General features: G+C 43.8%; 1 protein-coding gene across 3 annotated transcripts in view; it reads left to right on the top strand.

Moving 5' to 3' along the window:
• Nucleotides 1-17,773, top strand: part of SPNS2 (SPNS lysolipid transporter 2, sphingosine-1-phosphate) — a 122,582-nt gene that overhangs the window by 19,562 nt on the left and 85,247 nt on the right. For all 3 annotated transcript variants that reach the window (XR_011741902.1, XR_011741901.1, XM_065853414.2), the window contains exon 2: nt 14,674-14,739. Coding sequence is in view for 1 of the 3 variants with exons in the window: in XM_065853414.2 (XP_065709486.1) it covers nt 14,674-14,739 (66 nt within the window). In the remaining 2 variants the exon portion in view is untranslated. The remainder of the gene's footprint in view (nt 1-14,673; nt 14,740-17,773) is intronic.

The raw sequence follows: 17,773 nt of genomic DNA, 5'->3' as shown, positions 1-17,773 counted from the left end.
AAAGTCTCTCGCTAGAAGTATAATTACAAATAAGATTTAAACAATGCCATTTATTTACACAAGCTTGCTGCGAGTCATGAATTGCACCTTTCTATATTAACAAAAAGATTAATTTTCTCTCGTGTTCATTTCCATCACCCACAATACCTTGCGGGGGGAATAGCCGACAGAGTAGATGACTTCTGGGACCCCATCTGAAAACCATTGGGACGCGGAGGCTGGCGAGGAATGCCGCAGCTCCCTTGAAGCAGCGCGTTCCTCCTGGATAGACCTGCCGTGCCTGTTCAGACCTGCACGGAGCGATCTGCCGCTGTTTGGGTGGCATTCGGGTCTGGCTTTTGGACTGACTTGAAAGCACCCTCGCTAGCTTGGCGTTTGCCTGTTGGAAAATAAAGTTCTTCGCGCTATGGTAGCTCACATATCTATCTTGTCAGGTCGTTGTGGATTTACCTGGCGCCTGTATATGCTAAAACATGTTCAGTGGTGACCTATATCCATACTATGGTGTGTTCTGCACTTCTATCCAGACCGAACTTCTTGTGATTCAGCACCAAGGGATCGAAAAAAGCAGCGGTCAGCAGTTCTCCACAGGCAGCTTCCCAGCAAACATCTTGCAGACCATCAGTGTTCTCATAGGCAAGTGTGATTCCAGATTCAAGGTTTTTGGGCCAGGCACGCCTACGCGAGACCTGAAGTCTGCTCTCCACCTGCAGTACATGTACCCCCATGGCAGAATGCTTGGCGAGGAGTTCCTTTTATCTGAGCATCGCTTTGTCTGATAGCACTGATCTTGGTGCTCAGTTTGCAGTACTTCCTGAGTCCTCATTTACTTTAAATTTACTGACCACACAGGCACTTTTGAGGATCAGATAGCATTGAGGTTTTTTTCCCTTTGCCTCAGACTGTGTTTGGTTTTTTTCTTTAAATATTTCTTCCCCTCTATATTATGCAGCATTCTGATGTGCATACAAGGAAGCTGCATCATTTTCTACTCAACATCTGAACCCAGAAAAAAATTATCAAAAGGATTGACATGTGTCCTAAAAGAAGTAGTTTTAATATCAGTGACTGAAGTACAGGACCAAAGAGCGTGGATTACTGTTCAGATTGAGGACTGTGTTGCCTTTTAATTTTAAAATAGATCTTTTCTTCTCTATTCAGAGAGAAGGCATGTTCACAGCATTCCAAAAGGCTGTTCTTTCAAAGGGAACTCTACCTTTTATGTTCTGTACAAGTTCAGTGGCTAAGCATCTTCTTCCTGACCACCTTCAGCTGCTTAGATGTTACTGCCTAAAAGTAGGGTGTGGGTAGAGAGGGAAAGATAAATACTGTTTGCTTTATTTCAGTGATAGTCCCCTGTGTGTAGCACCTGTGCCAAATCTTGATTATCTCTGAACATTTGACAGTTTTCCACTTCACACATAAACACATCCTGTGATAAGGAGTGAGAGTTCGGGACTGTCTGTCCTGAAAGTGATGTTTTATTGGCCAGCTATGAAACTTTAGATTATTAAACATCATTGCAAGAAATTTTACTCGGTCTATTTTTCACCAGAGTTGTGTGGTGTTACATCTTACTGAAAGACTGACAGTGTTGATTGACTGTCGTGGGCTAATGCACACATTTTCATGTTCATAGATAACAGTGCAGTAATAATGCTGTTTTTCTTCTGTATGGAAAGGAAAAGCCACCGTAGCTGGTTTCAGATCTATAATGCGTATAGCTGTTCTGAAACAGGAAAGCCAGTCTGGACTTTCCCCTTCTAAAATCTGTCCAGTAAGACCAAAATAAATAACTTCAGCAATTCCAGTAAAAGAAGACATTAATTGCAATGGAAGAAGTTTATTTTAAAGTGAGAGTGTTTGGTAAGTCAGTCTCTAGGTTACTCTTATTCCTCTCACCTCTTACTGTTTTAATCCATTGGCCAATTTGGGCCACGCTTGAAGAAAGAAGAGTTCTGAAAGCTTCAGTGCTGCTTGAGGTTTCATAGAAATTTGAAGTCAGGGAAATGAGGGAGTCCCTGTAACATGAGCTTAACACTTATTAGATGTGAAAAAGAAAAAAAACCACAAAGGCAAAAGCTTTTGAACATCCACCACCTCTGAGAGCATTAGAGAATGCTGTCTCAAGACGTAAAACCATAGGAAAAGGGGGGGTTATTGGTTCTGCTTTTAGGAAATAACTTTGCTATGAACTTGCCGTGAACCGGCTCGTGGGACCTCGCCAAGCCGTTCTTTGGAAAAGACTTGGGCTTCCCTGAGCCCTGTGCTGTGTTCACTGGTGATCTTGTGGTGAGCTGTCCTGGCTCCGAGGTGCACCTGTCATTAGGGAATTAATGCACATCTCATCAGCAGAAGCGTAACGTATTAGAGCCTCTTACTGTTCATAGTTAAGGGGGGAAACCCAGACTCCCTCTTTAACTGTATTGCAGTGTCTCCTGAAATGGGTGGAGGCTAGAGCCCTTTTTCTTCTACTGTGGTGTTAATTATAACAAATTAAAGTGTAGGTGACTTGCTGACAGCGCTTAAAAAAATCTGACTCTTCAAAAATGAAGGGTTCAACACCACCCTGCTTTTTTAAAAAACAGAAAACTGTCTGTGCGTGGTAAAGGGAAGGTTTTTGTATGTCCCAGAAAGAACGTGAAATTATTATTTTCTTCCCAAGTTCCCGTACTCACTTCCTTTTAAGAAATTAATTCCTGAATGCCCTGAGAGATAGTTCATGGAATTTGGTGTCAGGTGGACATTCACACAGTCATGTTAGGGTGAGACGTGTATTTGGCACTGGATGCTGGTGAATTGGAGTGTGGCACCTGACACCCCTGGCATGCTGCAGGGAGAACCAGGGTTCATCTTTGGCGAAGGATGAAGCCTCGTCCAGTGGAGACCAGTCCAGGCTTGGGCAAAGAGCAGGGAGCTTGAGCCTCATTCTGGGCTGTGCTGCTCTGTTATAGATGAGCTCAGATGTATCACCGCACCTCACACTGTGTCCCCTTCCCCATCTTTAAAACAGGGAATGATACTGGCTTAAATGATCAGTGCTTAGTACTTCCTAGGTAAAAACCACTGTAGTAAAGATGTTTCCATTTGCACAAGTCTGTTATTAACAAGAACTTGGGAACTTAACATCATTTCATTGCAACATTTCTCACTAGTGAACTGTGCTCACTATGGTGTGTTTACCTGCAGGAAATGTTCCCTTTTCTTCAATCCTAGTCTTTCCTTCAGCATGGTAGTAACTTTTTGATTCCTTGTTTTGCCTTGCAGCAGTGCAAACAGCAGCAGCCCGTCAGCGGTGTCGTATCACAGATGTCGTTTACTGTGAAGTCAGACCTTTGATCAAAGGCCTTTATGTTTGCAGTATCAGAGGCTCAGCAGCCTTTATCACCTACCCACAATCTACAAATAAAGTTTGAACACAGAAAGTGGTTAAAGTGGGTCTGCTTTACCAACACAGAAATAAAAGCTGCCCTAAATCAGAGAGACTCTCCTAATAACAGCAACAACGATGTTCCTGTCTGTTTTTTATTTGGGATGCACATGTCTTTTAATTAATCTTCCTTCTCCTAATTTCCCTTTCATCTGGGGCTCTTCTAAGCACTTCACAAGAACATAATAACCAAGCCCTACTGTATCTGTGACACACATGATTATTGTTATTATCTTCATTAGGCTAATGCAGACTCTGAAATTCTGCATGATCAAATAATTTACCCAGGGTTACATAGTGATGTAGTGTCAGGATTTGGAACAGAGTAGTCCTGTCTCTTAGGCCTGGGTTGAATTCAGGTTTTGCTAACACAGATATGGCTTTGAGGGTTGTGCATCGCTGTCTTGGTGCCATGGCCGAGCTCGCAGAGGTCCTGTGGCAATGCAACTGGGCAAAATCAAAAATGTTGCTGTGGAAGATATTTTAGTTTCAGAAATTGCTACAACTTTCACCAAATAAAACACTCTCTAAATAAAACAGGGCAAGCCAGGTTTGTGCTCTGGGCATTTCCTGGTGTCACTGTAGTCACAGGGCTCCACCAGTGACCACTTCTACTTATAGAGAAGCTCATGGTGCCAGGCTTATTTTAGTGCACTCTTTTCTCATCTAACTACACACTCTCATGCAGGTATAGGGTTTATACACACATTTTACTTCCATATCAGCCATGGAGCTATTGTAGAACATAGTAAATTCTTTAATAGGTCATATTTAAGAAGCTGAATGGAAGCATTTAAATGATCTCCTGTGATAAGTCCAAAGTTGGTTTCTTTTCTCTTTTGCCTACCAGTGCTGTGGGTAAGTTCTGGGTCTCTTAACAAGCTTTTGTGCCCCACGCAGATCTTCTTTGAATACCCACGTGCCTTGCTAATTAACTGTACAAACCACTTGCCTTGTCCGCTGGATGAATTTAAAGACATGTTGCTTACAATAACTAATGCAGCCATCAAGAGATGTGCACCGTACTTGATCGTTTCCCAGCACAGCTTGACCAGGACCCAGGAAGAAATGCAAATGCTTAATGCATTTCTATGGGAGGTGTGCACAAGAGGAGGAATTTCACATTGCTTTGTGCTCAGAGAAAGGTATTTTCAGTCAGTGGGAGATGTTGGAGTGGAGGATGACAGAAGGGCATTTCCACCCATACACAGATTAAAAAATGCCCGTGATTAGAGGGTGGCAGTGGCTGCTTTAAATAGTTATGGAAGAAAACACAAGAGGGTTCTAGGAGCCTACGTTGGCAGTGTGTGGTAATATACCCTCAAGCCTCATCTGCAGGGAAATACATCTCTGTTGGGTCATGTGAGGATATGAAAAAGCTCCTCTAAGTAGGACCTTTTGATTTATTTACATTGTATCTTATATATTAATGCACCGTGTAGTAGGATTCTTGTGTAGATCAACACACTCATGATGGGAAAGTTTCCCAAGTTAATTCAAGAGTGGGGAGAGGGACAGAGGAAGGGAATTTGCATTGAGTATGAGAAGCTGTTGTATGGATCACAGTGCCCTCCAGATCAGGAGGTGGGTGAGGAGACCCAGAAAGTCCCAGTTCTGGTGCCCTGGGGAGAACAGGTGGATGAAAGGGAGAAGCGTGCAAGGGTGGACTTGAGCAGCTTTATCCTCCTTTCTTTATGCAGAGTGACAGACTCGTAAACCTATTTGCCATGTTCAGCAGTGCTGTCTCAGACACGTTTAAAGCATAAATATAACAGTAAGGGCCGTTCTGGGATTTCTAAAATTAGGGTAGGTATTTTTATCTGCAGCCAAAACCTTTTTCATCTGGAAGTTAAAACAAGAAGATTTGGGAAGAAGATTTAGCTAGCTACTTGAAATAGTAGGGTGCTTCTTTTTCCTTTCTCCTCCTTCCTTCTCCTCCTTCCTTCTCCTCCTTCCTTCTCCTCCTTCCTTCTCCTCCTTCCTTCTCCTCCTTCCTTCTCCTCCTTCCTTCTCCTCCTTCCTTCTCCTCCTTCCTTCTCCTCCTTCCTTCTCCTCCTTCCTTCTCCTCCTTCCTTCTCCTCCTTCCTTCTCCTCCTTCCTTCTCCTCCTTCCTTCTCCTCCTTCCTTCTCCTCCTTCCTTCTCCTCCTTCCTTCTCCTCCTTCCTTCTCCTCCTTCCTTCTCCTCCTTCCTTCTCCTCCTTCCTTCTCCTCCTTCCTTCTCCTCCTTCCTTCTCCTCCTTCCTTCTCCTCCTTCCTTCTCCTCCTTCCTTCTCCTCCTTCCTTCTCCTCCTTCCTTCTCCTCCTTCCTTCTCCTCCTTCCTTCTCCTCCTTCCTTCTCCTCCTTCCTTCTCCTCCTTCCTTCTCCTCCTTCCTTCTCCTCCTTCCTTCTCCTCCTTCCTTCTCCTCCTTCCTTCTCCTCCTTCCTTCTCCTCCTTCCTTCTCCTCCTTCCTTCTCCTCCTTCCTTCTCCTCCTTCCTTCTCCTCCTTCCTTCTCCTCCTTCCTTCTCCTCCTTCCTTCTCCTCCTTCCTTCTCCTCCTTCCTTCTCCTCCTTCCTTCTCCTCCTTCCTTCTCCTCCTTCCTTCTCCTCCTTCCTTCTCCTCCTTCCTTCTCCTCCTTCCTTCTCCTCCTTCCTTCTCCTCCTTCCTTCTCCTCCTTCCTTCTCCTCCTTCCTTCTCCTCCTTCCTTCTCCTCCTTCCTTCTCCTCCTTCCTTCTCCTCCTTCCTTCTCCTCCTTCCTTCTCCTCCTTCCTTCTCCTCCTTCCTTCTCCTCCTTCCTTCTCCTCCTTCCTTCTCCTCCTTCCTTCTCCTCCTTCCTTCTCCTCCTTCCTTCTCCTCCTTCCTTCTCCTCCTTCCTTCTCCTCCTTCCTTCTCCTCCTTCCTTCTCCTCCTTCCTTCTCCTCCTTCCTTCTCCTCCTTCCTTCTCCTCCTTCCTTCTCCTCCTTCCTTCTCCTCCTTCCTTCTCCTCCTTCCTTCTCCTCCTTCCTTCTCCTCCTTCCTTCTCCTCCTTCCTTCTCCTCCTTCCTTCTCCTCCTTCCTTCTCCTCCTTCCTTCTCCTCCTTCCTTCTCCTCCTTCCTTCTCCTCCTTCCTTCTCCTCCTTCCTTCTCCTCCTTCCTTCTCCTCCTTCCTTCTCCTCCTTCCTTCTCCCAGATTTCCTGTCTCAGCAGTGGGCTGCAGCACCAAGTTGGGATTACAGTTTTAGCCACTTTTTCATCTGTGGAGGATATGGTATAGGTAATTCCACTTTTTCCTGCTTTAGCACTTAAAGGCATATGATCATCTCCAGATCTAGGTCCCAGAGGGAGATTTGTGTTGTGGACGTTAGCATTGCAAAGCTGCTTTTAAAAATCAGCATGCAGCTTGGCAGGAGCACTGGAGATGTGCCCATATACCCCTTCACTGGTATGAAGTTGATTACCAGAGCTTTTTATTAACCCAGGGCCACAGCAGTAGATTAGTTGTGCTTCTACTAAGAAACTGGTGGTTCCGTGCAGTAGAAACCTGCCCAGAATGTTCCCGACATTCTCTGCCAAGCATCTTTACCACCCGGCTGCAGTTCTTCTACAGGCCACTCTGTGCAGGAACCTCTGATATGGCATCTCCCTTGCATTTTATAAAACATTCTTTGTAGTACAAAAGAATAGGAAGCTCTTTACGATTACATCCAATGATAACATCATGCCCTGGACAGCTTGTGATGTTCCAAAATAGCTTTGAGGCATTGCTAAGCAGAAGCAAAATGCAAATGAGAAATGAGGTGCAGTCACTTGGAAGGATGTCCAATCCGAGTGCATATTTCTACAGATTTGATAGAAATCTTCTTAACTGGAGAAATTAGCTGTCATCTGCTGTAAACCATCAGTCACTAATTGCCCCAGTTGTTCACTCTTATCTTAGTCTTCCATGTCACAAAAGTCTGTGTGGCTATGAAAGGGAAGGGAGTGGGTAAAAAATCCTCACTCGCTAGAGTGTGATGTTAGAGAACATAGAGGATTTCTTCTGTTAGCCTTCACAATCTTGAAATGCGATGTAGCGGCAGCCCCAGACACGTAGCTGCTGGTGCGTAGAAGGTGCACCCGATCGCACAGGCTTTTTGGTGCCTGTCTGAAAAGCCTCAAATCCAACAGAGGATATGTCTGAAAATAACAGTGCAAGTTCTTGTGGTCTGTGTGAATGAGGGAGGTGACGAAGTGACCAGCTAGAGGTTGTGCTTGCGCAGAATTAGGCTGAGAGCTGTTACCCTCATATCATGCATGCCATTAGTTCTCAGGTTAGTACTGTTAAAATATTTGCATGTACTGTGGCTGGTTCTAAGCAAGTGATACCTGCCCACTTATTAGACAAGAAGTTATCGAGCATTCAGTAGAATAAGGTAGTATCCTGCAAATGTGTTTGGTTAAAATATATGCAAGAAGGTGTAAAAGTAAAGGCATCAAATTGATTCTGAGAACAAGAGTCTAATCATTTTATCCTCTCTAGAAAAACACATAAGTGACTCTTTATTGACTTTTGTCTAGCCAGAAAAGCATGAGAATAGAGCTGTGAAGTCCATAGCCACATCTGTACAAAGCCAGCAAAAATCTCCAAAATGTCTAAAAAAAAAAAAGAGATTTTGTAGATACTTATTTTAATTTCCTTGCAATTTGTGGCTCCTGCCGGTTTCCTGACTCAGCCTCACTCCGGTATGGTGATACGCCAAGTTTTCCAATAAGGAAAACAAGGGAGTGGTGACTCACTGGCTGGATTTGTGTGCACTTGATTTGCTCCATCATTATCTACACTGTTTTTATTTATTTTAATGAGTTCACATACAAAGTCTCTGAGATACGTTTCGTTGCATGATTAGCTAGACTAGTTAATCTTTGGTAAACATTAGAAAACCAGGAGAGAACTAGAGCTTTGCTAGCAGGACCACTTTTCTCTGCCATAGCACACGTAAGGAGAGTGTAAATGGGGGGAGTCTCTGAATTTTCTAAGATTTGAATGTGTGAAATAATAATGTTCTTGTTTTTTGAGGCTCTGCTCTTTGATCTGAAAATCTGTCAAGGCCGCTTTTACATTTTCCCTCGCTAAAGCCTGTTCTGTTCTGCGTTGAGCAGGTACAGCAGTGCTCAGCGTGCCTTGCCTGGTTTGTGTGAGCTGAAAACTAGGAAGAGGGTCTGAACTGAGTCCCGAGATTGATGTGCTGGGTATGGGAGCAGGATCTGGCCAGCTGTGGCTGAAAGCTCCTAATGTTCCCTGTCATTTTAAATGACCAGTATAAACCTTAGCTACTACCTATGTTTCTGTCGGTTGCTTAAAACTTCTGATTTTACCATTCCACATAAAGGAATCTTTCCAAGTCCCAATGAATGAGTTTGTTTCAAATTCAGGTCTAGGTGCCCATTCATTTTATCCTGCCCTTTTATCCAAATCATGTCATTTGTCTGTAATTGGAGTCTTCCCTTGGCTTGTGGGAATTGCACAGCTGATTAAACTGGGCCAAGGCAGGAGTCTTAAAGTGAGATGAGGCAGGGATAAAATTAAAGATCTCTTTAATAGGGAGCTGTATGGCAGAGGTGGAAATAAGGGGGAAGTGACGCTGTGAGCTTAGTCTCAGATTTAACCCACGTCATTTTGCAGTTTTACTGGTGAGACCTGTTGTTGCATTGCATCATAAGTGGAAAATCTTCAGTTTTTTGGAATTTATTTAAGCTCTTGGGCTCATGTTGGCTGACTATCCCATGTTCCCCATTAGACAAGGGCTTCCTTCCCAGCCATAGTCCTGGGAACAGCCCTACACTATAATTAAGAAGATGAGGGATTTGATTAGGGTGTGGTTTTGCCAGTGAGGCACCCAGCATTTGGCAGCCATGGTTGCATTCAAATTCCTATTTGTTTTGATTTTTTGTTTTGTTTTTTTGTTTTAAATCCGAGCAGGACTAGCTGTCCTGTGCTGCCTTCCCCAGACGCCCTGACCCTGTGTTAATGATGCCTTGTGCTAATTGATTCTACACCTGATGAACATTTTTTTATCCCCTCCCATGCTTGCAGACAAGTTTGTGCTTTGCATACAACATTACAGTGGATTTATAGCTGTATTAGAGGAACCGTCATTTATTATTACCTAGCCGCTGCCAGAAAGAGAAGGAGACGTCATTTTTTAATATATTTTCTTCTCTAAGCCCTTGGTTAATTGGATTCCTTATTTTTTTTTTCCTAATTATTAATTACTTGTGACATGCCATGCAGGTAAGCCAATAGCCTTTGGGAATGAATGAATAGCTCAGATACTTCCCCACTGATATTACAATAATGATAAAAACATTGAATGGAATAAGTGGGTGTGACAGGTGGTGCAAGGATAATATTGGGTTTTATTTCATTTCCCAAGAAGCAATGTGCTTGGCTGAGGGGAAGCACCTTTCCTAATGAAAGCTCCCTGAAAATGGGTAAAGAGGGCACACAGCACATCCTCGTGTGTGTCTCGGTGGGTTTTTCTCGGTTTCCAACACAGGCTCTGCCATGAGCCCTCACCCCGGCACCGTTTGGCACATGTGGGCAGTGGGAGGCTCCGGGTGTCCGGAGGCTTTGGGCTCTCACACTTGCCCATCCTGGGGTTTTGTTAACGGGTTTTTAAGCAGCTGTTTCATGGCCTGGGAACAACTGCAGTGTTGTGCACCGAGACCCCAGCTCGTTGTGCTTTATTACTCAGGGAAGCCCCTTTCTAAACATGGCACTGTGGGTGGTGGCAGCTTCTTTTCAAGGCTTTCTAGGTCACAGGTTTGTTGCATGCCAGTTTCTTGCATGAGCAGATCTTAGGAAACCCTTGTTTTGATTAGGCTGGCTACTCATTTTGTTTTGTTTGTTTCTTTTTGATGCTGCAACACTATTTCAAAACCAAAGACTTTTTCACAGATGCCTACTGTCATGTCATACAACCATGGAAATCAGTTTTGCAGGAGAAAAGTCTGTGTGTGCGTCCTAAGGAAGCTCCTGTCTGTATTTTCAAGCACAGTATCACCACTTATTTAGCAATATTTAAAGAGCAGGCTTGCTTCTGTTTGCATGTAAGACAGGGAATGCTTCCATGGCAATCCAGAGAAGGTGCTATTGGACTTTAGTTGTAGATTTGCTAGCTCTGGTCGCAGTGGGAATTAATCTTGAGGTACAAATATCAGCAGGGCTACCATGGTGGTTTTCTGCACCTGAGCATTTAAATTGGGTCCAAATAGTGAAGCTGGTGTTTAATAACTAGTGGGTGGCTGATGTGAAGCCGGCTGGTTTGAAGCTTGGAGATGTGTGTGTGAACTGCAGTCACACCTTGGGCTTGCAGTGAAGATACAATCACAGAGACCTCAGAATAAACTTCTCCCCACCTAATCTTTTCACATGTCTCTGAACAGACATGTGTGTACACCACTCCTATGTCTCCTGAAGTATTATTTGAAGCAGGTTGAATATGGCTGCAAGCACAAGGAAGAGCCCGATGATAGGAAGGTGGTTTGTACCTTTAATGGTAGGAGGCCAGGGCTTGGCTGTCCCTGCTTAGTTCCCTCCATCTGAGGGTGCTGGTCCTGGAAGATCCAGGGAGCACAGCCTGGAAGGAAAATGCCTTTCTAAGGATGGAGAGGTGGGTAGCAACAGGGAATGGAGGAAAAAGAGTTGTTAGTGCGGAGTGTGCTCTGGATCTTTGGGAGCCAAGAGAATGGGTGAAACTGGGCTTGGGTGAGACTGGGTTCTCCTCCATCTCCTTTGAGGCTTCCCCAAAGAGGGGGGTGCAGGTCCTGGGCTGCATTGGGGTGGGAGGGACACAATCACTATCAGTGTCCAGCCTGCATCATGTGCAGAGCAGTGTGCTGCTTCCTTTCAAGCACCGTAATATTTCCCCATGAAAAGATACCTTTAAAAATGCACATGCTTTTAAAGTAAGTAGTTCTGTTGGCCAGTGGTATTAGAGCACACGCACCGTGTTTGAAGAATGTGCATTGGCATTTCCAAAGCAAGGCTTGGTGAGCTGAAAACCTGTGGCTTTGTGTCTGTAGCTTTGTGCTCAGTGCACAGCTTAGCTCTGTATTTTGCACCTGCCTTGGAAGCAGTTTGAAATCAAATCTGCTGTTTTGTTTTGGTAAGTGGAAAATGGGGCTCACCCAGGGAAGCTCTAATACTTTTTGGCTTTGAAATTGTGATTTTATTGTGGCTTAGCTTATGAACACTGTTTCTTACCATGGCGACTCTTTATTCATATATACAGGTGGCAGTAATTAGGTGAAGAGCCCATGTTTCTTTTAAATATAAAGCAGAACCAAGATACTCTGCACACTAGATCTGCTATGGAGGAGTTCTGAAAATGATGGTTAACACAAGAAACGTCTGTACTAAGATGACCTTCTGTTCAGAGCATCTTTTTACCCCATACCAGGTGGCCTTCCAGTCCTGCAATTTCTGTTTTGTTGTAGCTCTGGCCAGGAACACAAAGCCTATCTAGGCAAGCATTTGCCTCATGCGTGATGAGTACCACCTACCTCCCTGTTTGAAGCCTGAACCATGTACTTAGAGGAAAATTTTCCTTTCCCATGGCATTTCCCCGAAATCAGAGATAACTTAGGCCATTAAACATGGTCCTGCATTCCAAAAACCTCAGAATTAGGTGTTTTTATTGACTGTTTGTGAAATGGCCTTTAAAAGTGGCACCAGTGCTCTGGATCCTGCGCTAACTAGATCCTAGAAACCTTGTAATGCTGTAAACAGATGAGGTTGGCCACACTCCTCGATTTACTTGACATTCCTTCCCTATCTAACAGTCAACACCCAAAGACCTTTTATCCTCCAAATTGCTCTTAAAAGTCCTCTTCATGCCCAGTGCCCACAAAAATCTGATGACTGCCTTGGTGTTTTTGTCAGGTACTTCAACACTAGCATGGCAGGCCTGGTAAAATAACCTTGATAGGGCTGCAGTAACCAGTCATTCCTCTGGCTGGGTCTCCCAGTCAGTCCTATCTCTGTGCCCATCTTGATCAGCGCTCCTGGCCAGGTGCTGCTCGTGTTTCATCTCAATGAGTTCCAAGCTCTACATCAGCATTAACAGTGTCTGGTTCAGCTAGGAAGATACTATGGAAGGTTGGCACCATCTTTCCTGTATGTTTGTTCAGTCCTGAAAATGCCAAATGTACTTAAGAAATAATAGGTGAGAGCATTAACTTGTGCCATGTAATCATGAAGATGTCCCATAGCCACCAGCCCTGCTGAGAGGCTGTCTCAGGAAGAGTGGTGCCTGTTTGCTGCCCATGGCTATTTTGAGATCTTCCTGGGACATAGGTATGAATTTTAATCCAAGAAAGGCCTTGTCAGCCTCATGGGGCAGCCTCCCTTTTTTAGATAGCATCAGGTGCCATGGGAGCACATCTCTACAAGGAACATGGTCATTGTCTGGAGCCTGACTCCAGCTGTCTCTGCCTTCCCCTCATCTCGAAGCAGAAGAGAAAGTCAAAAGCTCTATCATTTTCCTGTCTTCTCCCCTAGTCTATCATTGCTTAATTGTATCCCTAAAGCTTATTAAAGTCTGTGGTGATTCATTGCCATGGCGAGGTGGAAACAGAGCTGAGGAAATTTAAGAGAGAATTGTCTGCCCACGTGAGTGTGCTGAGCGGAGTGAAACTCCTGTCCGTTCACACACGTGTTGCATCATCTGGTTGCAGCTGCCTCTAATTTAATCTTCTAAATCCCATCTCAAAACACCTGTAGCCCAAAGAGAATATAGAATAGACTGGGAGTAGGAAATCCATGCCAATTACACATGTAGATCTCTATTAATAATCTCAGACATTCTTCCAAGCTCACACAAGACTTATAATTGTGGTTCTATACTGTCCTGTTTCATTGACCATCCCCAGAACCTGCTCCCTCTCCACCACCAGAATGAAGTTGTAGGCTTAATCCAAGGTGGCTACACTTCAGTGTCCTAAATGGATTTCATTTGTGGCTGCAATAGCTAAAGCTTGTAAAACACATTGTGATTTCTTGTGGGAAAAAAAACACTGTGGAAGTGTAAAGCCATTGTCACTGGACAGATAATTTCTTTGTAATGAACTGGGGAGGACCTCCTCTGCTTCATTGTGTAAGCACCATTATAATCCTGTGTACTTGCTGTTCTGGTTTCTGATGCAAATCAAAAAAAAGTCTTCTTTCTGAGGCTATGTTTTCCATCACATCCCAGGCTCCTGCTCCTCATAGTGTTTGGTGGTTTAACGTGCCTCTTAGGCATCCTGGTGTGGCTGGGAATACGCTGCTGTGGGCAGGACTGGCCCCTTTCAGGGTGGTGGAGGGAGCTCTGGACATCTGTGTGTGTTCCATCATGGGACTGGGAGCACAAAATCCCAGAGTGGTGGAGACTGGAAGGGACCTGTGGAGATAATCTAGTCCAACCCCCCTGCTCAAAGGATCTGCCTCCTCGGACAGTTTTAATAATGCAGCGCTACAGCTCTTCATCTCACTTTTTCCATCACTGAATCGATCCTTTTGGTGTCCCGTGGCAGGACAGTGGTTTGTGCCATTTTGCTTCTTGCACAGGCTATTGGCTTCCTCTTGACCCTTGTGCACCTGTTAGTTTAGAAGGAATGAATTTGCCATGAGTCTGTCTGTACCAACTGCTTCTTTACCCCCCTCCTTTCAGGCAGTGATAGACATGGATAAGATTCACACTCTTCCCCACCCTGAGCCTTCCCTGCTCGGGGCTGAACAGTCTGATAGATTGTGGAACGGAGGATTGCTGTAGGAGGTTGAACTAATATTACCGGGCCAATATTGGTGCTCTAAAAGCCAAACTGAATGCTGCCCTGAGTAAATGGTGATGTACAAGTAATATGGAATACGACAAATGAGCTTTCTTGCTTTAACCTTCCTTCTCTGTATCTGTTTTGCTTTAATACCATTAATTTATAGCTGTTTTCTTGGCATTGTCCCAGATGTTTTCTGGGAATAGTTATCTCTTGGGTCTTTTATCTCTTTGTGTTTGTCATTTAGTGTGATCCTGGCAGTTCCAAAAGCCGAGATATTTATGATGAGCAAGTTCAGGTTGGCACTTAGTTGATTCCCATGACCTGCAGGGATGAGCAGAATTATTGTGTGTGCACATACAGAAAAAAAGCCAGTGTGAAAACTTTAGAAGTTATGTGTCTAAACTACTGGAATTTTTCACAAAAGGTTTGTGTTGTATGCTTTTCAAAGGCTGAAGGCACTGAGTTCCTTCTCTCTGTTTTCCTTGTAGGTGTGTTACTAGACATCCAGCAACACTTCGGAGTCAAAGACAGCGGGGCTGGCTTATTGCAGACAGGTGAGAGTATTTGTTTCCTTGCTTTTTGCAACCTTTCTCTTCTAAGAAGGGCGCTTTCAAATTTCTTCAGTTATGGCCCTTGGGCACATTGCTTTTGAAATATTCTCCTACTAGGAAGGTGAGTGCACATGAAGGGCTTTTTGGTTTTGATTTGCTGGTGAGCATGAGTTCAGGGTTCAGAATGACTTAGATGCAGAATGGGCTAAAAGCAAACAAACCTAATGATACTGTTTATGCCGACTAAATTAAAAAAGGAGATGGCTTCTTCCTCTAGGTCAGAACACTCGTAATGAACCAACAGCAGGCTCCTGTTGTTCTTACTTTGCTTAACTCTCTGTAGGTTGGTAATAAGTGTGATGTATGATGTCCTTCATGTGCTCTACAGAGAATCTGTTGAATGTTCAGTAATTGGGAATACAGTGTGGCATGAAAATGTAAAACTCATCAGGACAAGTACCTGAGGATGCAAACTGCGGGAAAGGCTAACAATCATTGCATTCATGGTGACTCATGGAGTAACAATAGCCCGATGATTTTGGAGCTGTTAGCTTCGGAGATTTCACTCCTTGTGTTTAAGGGAGAAGGATTATTGCAATTGCGATGTCCTTTTAATGCAGTAGACATTTTAATATTGCAACATCTGCAGACAGAGCTCTAACACCCCAGGACAAACCCAGCTTTCCTGGCCTCAAGTCCCAAGGTGCTTTAGAGCCTTTGTCAACAGGCTGGATTTGATGACATTGAGTAGCATTCTCAGATAGTTATAATAGCACAATTTGATCTTTATGAAGAGTTGAGAGGACTAGCCAGAGAGAAAATGCAGGATTTTAAGGAAACAGTCTGGTTTGGAAACTTCCTACAGAATTATTAGTTGGAGTCACAGATATGTGGTGCTGTGGTTGTCTTGTCACTGTTGTCTGTCTCAGGGACCCATACTGGAACAATTATATCCCCCAAAAAAATAGAATTCAATTAGGATTAGAAATAGCGTGCCAGAAAGACATTTTTTCCATGCTTTTTTTCCTGCGCTACTAAATGCCTGTCAGAAGCTTGTCCGTGAAACTGTAACCAACAATAAAGTGTATTAAATCCTTCATTCTTTATGCTCCCACTAAAGGTGAGAATTTTCTGGAGCTCTGTCATTTGGCCCTTGATTTCTCACTGTATGATGTACTGCGTTATGTCCTTCTTTTTATTTTTCTGCAATCCATGGCACAGCAGGGTCCTCATTTGTGGTTACAGCTTCTTGGTAATGTTGCAATACAAGCAATTAATAACCATTTGCATTAGGGCTTTGAAAACGCTGTCGTTGTGGGACGGCAGAGTTGAGCTGAGCTGATATGTGCAGCACGTGTCCAGAACAGGAGTCCTCAGCTTTATGAGCGTTACTGATTATAAGTAGCATCAATCAGTTATGCCCGAAGTGGCACTGGTTGTCCGTCAGGTTCTTTTCTACAGCAATTATTTGTATTTATTTATTGTACTCAGAGGAACAGGTCCTCAATGTATCATTAGACACAAAGTGCCTTCAAGAAAATATTCTGGTGGAAAGTGACACTTGCCAGAGCATGTATTTAATCTTCATTCCCCTCAGTGGATGAAACTGTTCTGCAGATGATTTACTGACAGCAAGTAAGAGCCAAGCTCCAACAGGGCATTTCATTTGTTAATTGCAAGAAATGTTATTTATCTCTCTAGCAAACGTACAGGGCAGCTGAAAACAGTGTCACTGAGATATTGCAAGATCACTGCTGACTGTGTCAAGAGTTTTCTAACTGATAACTGGTGCTTTAAGAAAAGCAATATTTTCTCTTGTTATTTTGCTCATCTGAAAACTGAGGGCTTGACTTTGCCCCTGAAATATAGATAATAATGTATTAATCACAGTGCCATCACAGGAAAAGAATACTCACAAAATAAAACACCACTTTGCGTAAGTAAGGGTAGGAGCACATAACTGAAAACTTATTAGATATGTTACTTCAGCTTAACAAGTTTCCGTGTTGGCAGGTGGCCTGTGGCCTGTGTCCCCTTAACCGTGGTGAAATAAAACATGTACTAAACCACCAGAAACACTAGTTTCAATCTTCTGTTTGTTCTCTAAGTCTGACCTGTCTAGATGTGCAGACTGGGGAAAATGGATGCAGAGTGCAGAAGTATGTGACCAAGGTTGCAGAGAAAGGCTGTAGTGGAACTGGGCCCAGGACTGATGTCTCCCAGAGCTCAGCCTTGACCTTGAACAGTTCCTTTGCAAGCAGAGAGATAGAAATATCATTTTATTCCCAAGAGATGGTCCTGCGAACTAATTGAGTGATGTGAGACGAAAGACTGCTCATCCTGAATATGTCCTCTGAATAAAGAGTGGATTAGTCCTCAGGTTGTTAATCCTGCATCTAAATGAGTCCTAAATGAATTTACAATGTTAATGAGGGGGAGTGAAATGTAGTATTGACTGGCAGTTCATATCACTCATCAAACAGGCTTAAATAAAAATATCCTTCTAAGTGAGAAACAAGGCTGCAGACAGTTTTAGAAAGAGATAGTACTGAAACCTCAAACAGCGAGGGGAAAAGAAATCCACCAAAGGCAACGTCTGACCCTGCGTTCGTACCATAACCCGTTCTTTGCAGACACAGCCAATCTTGTAGCGCTCTCTCTCCAAACATTCAAAAGCCAATTCATACACTTTCAGCTTCTGCTGCTCTCTGGAAAGCAAAGGTGATTGGTTTCTTAGGAACTGCAAAGGCAGAATTTGAATTTTTATCTTCTTTTATATTAATCCCAAGATACAAGCTGCTCTTTGCCTAAGAGATATAAAGAAAGCTGGTTAGAGGGACACCATAGCTGCGTGTACAGAAGAATCACAGGGACACCCCAGCCTCCTCCGTAATGGAAAGGAGCAGAACGTGGTAGTTGTCTCGGCAGCAAAGATCTGTGGCAGCAAAGGACACGCTGACAGATGGATCACAATTGCTGCTTGCTCGGTAGCATTGCAAAGTAACACAGTAACTGTGTTTATTCCAGAGCCTCCGTT

Source organism: Patagioenas fasciata, chromosome 19 (genome assembly GCF_037038585.1).
Source record: "Patagioenas fasciata isolate bPatFas1 chromosome 19, bPatFas1.hap1, whole genome shotgun sequence".
Lineage (NCBI taxonomy): Eukaryota > Metazoa > Chordata > Aves > Columbiformes > Columbidae > Patagioenas > Patagioenas fasciata.
This window is presented reverse-complemented; position numbering and strand designations above follow the sequence as displayed.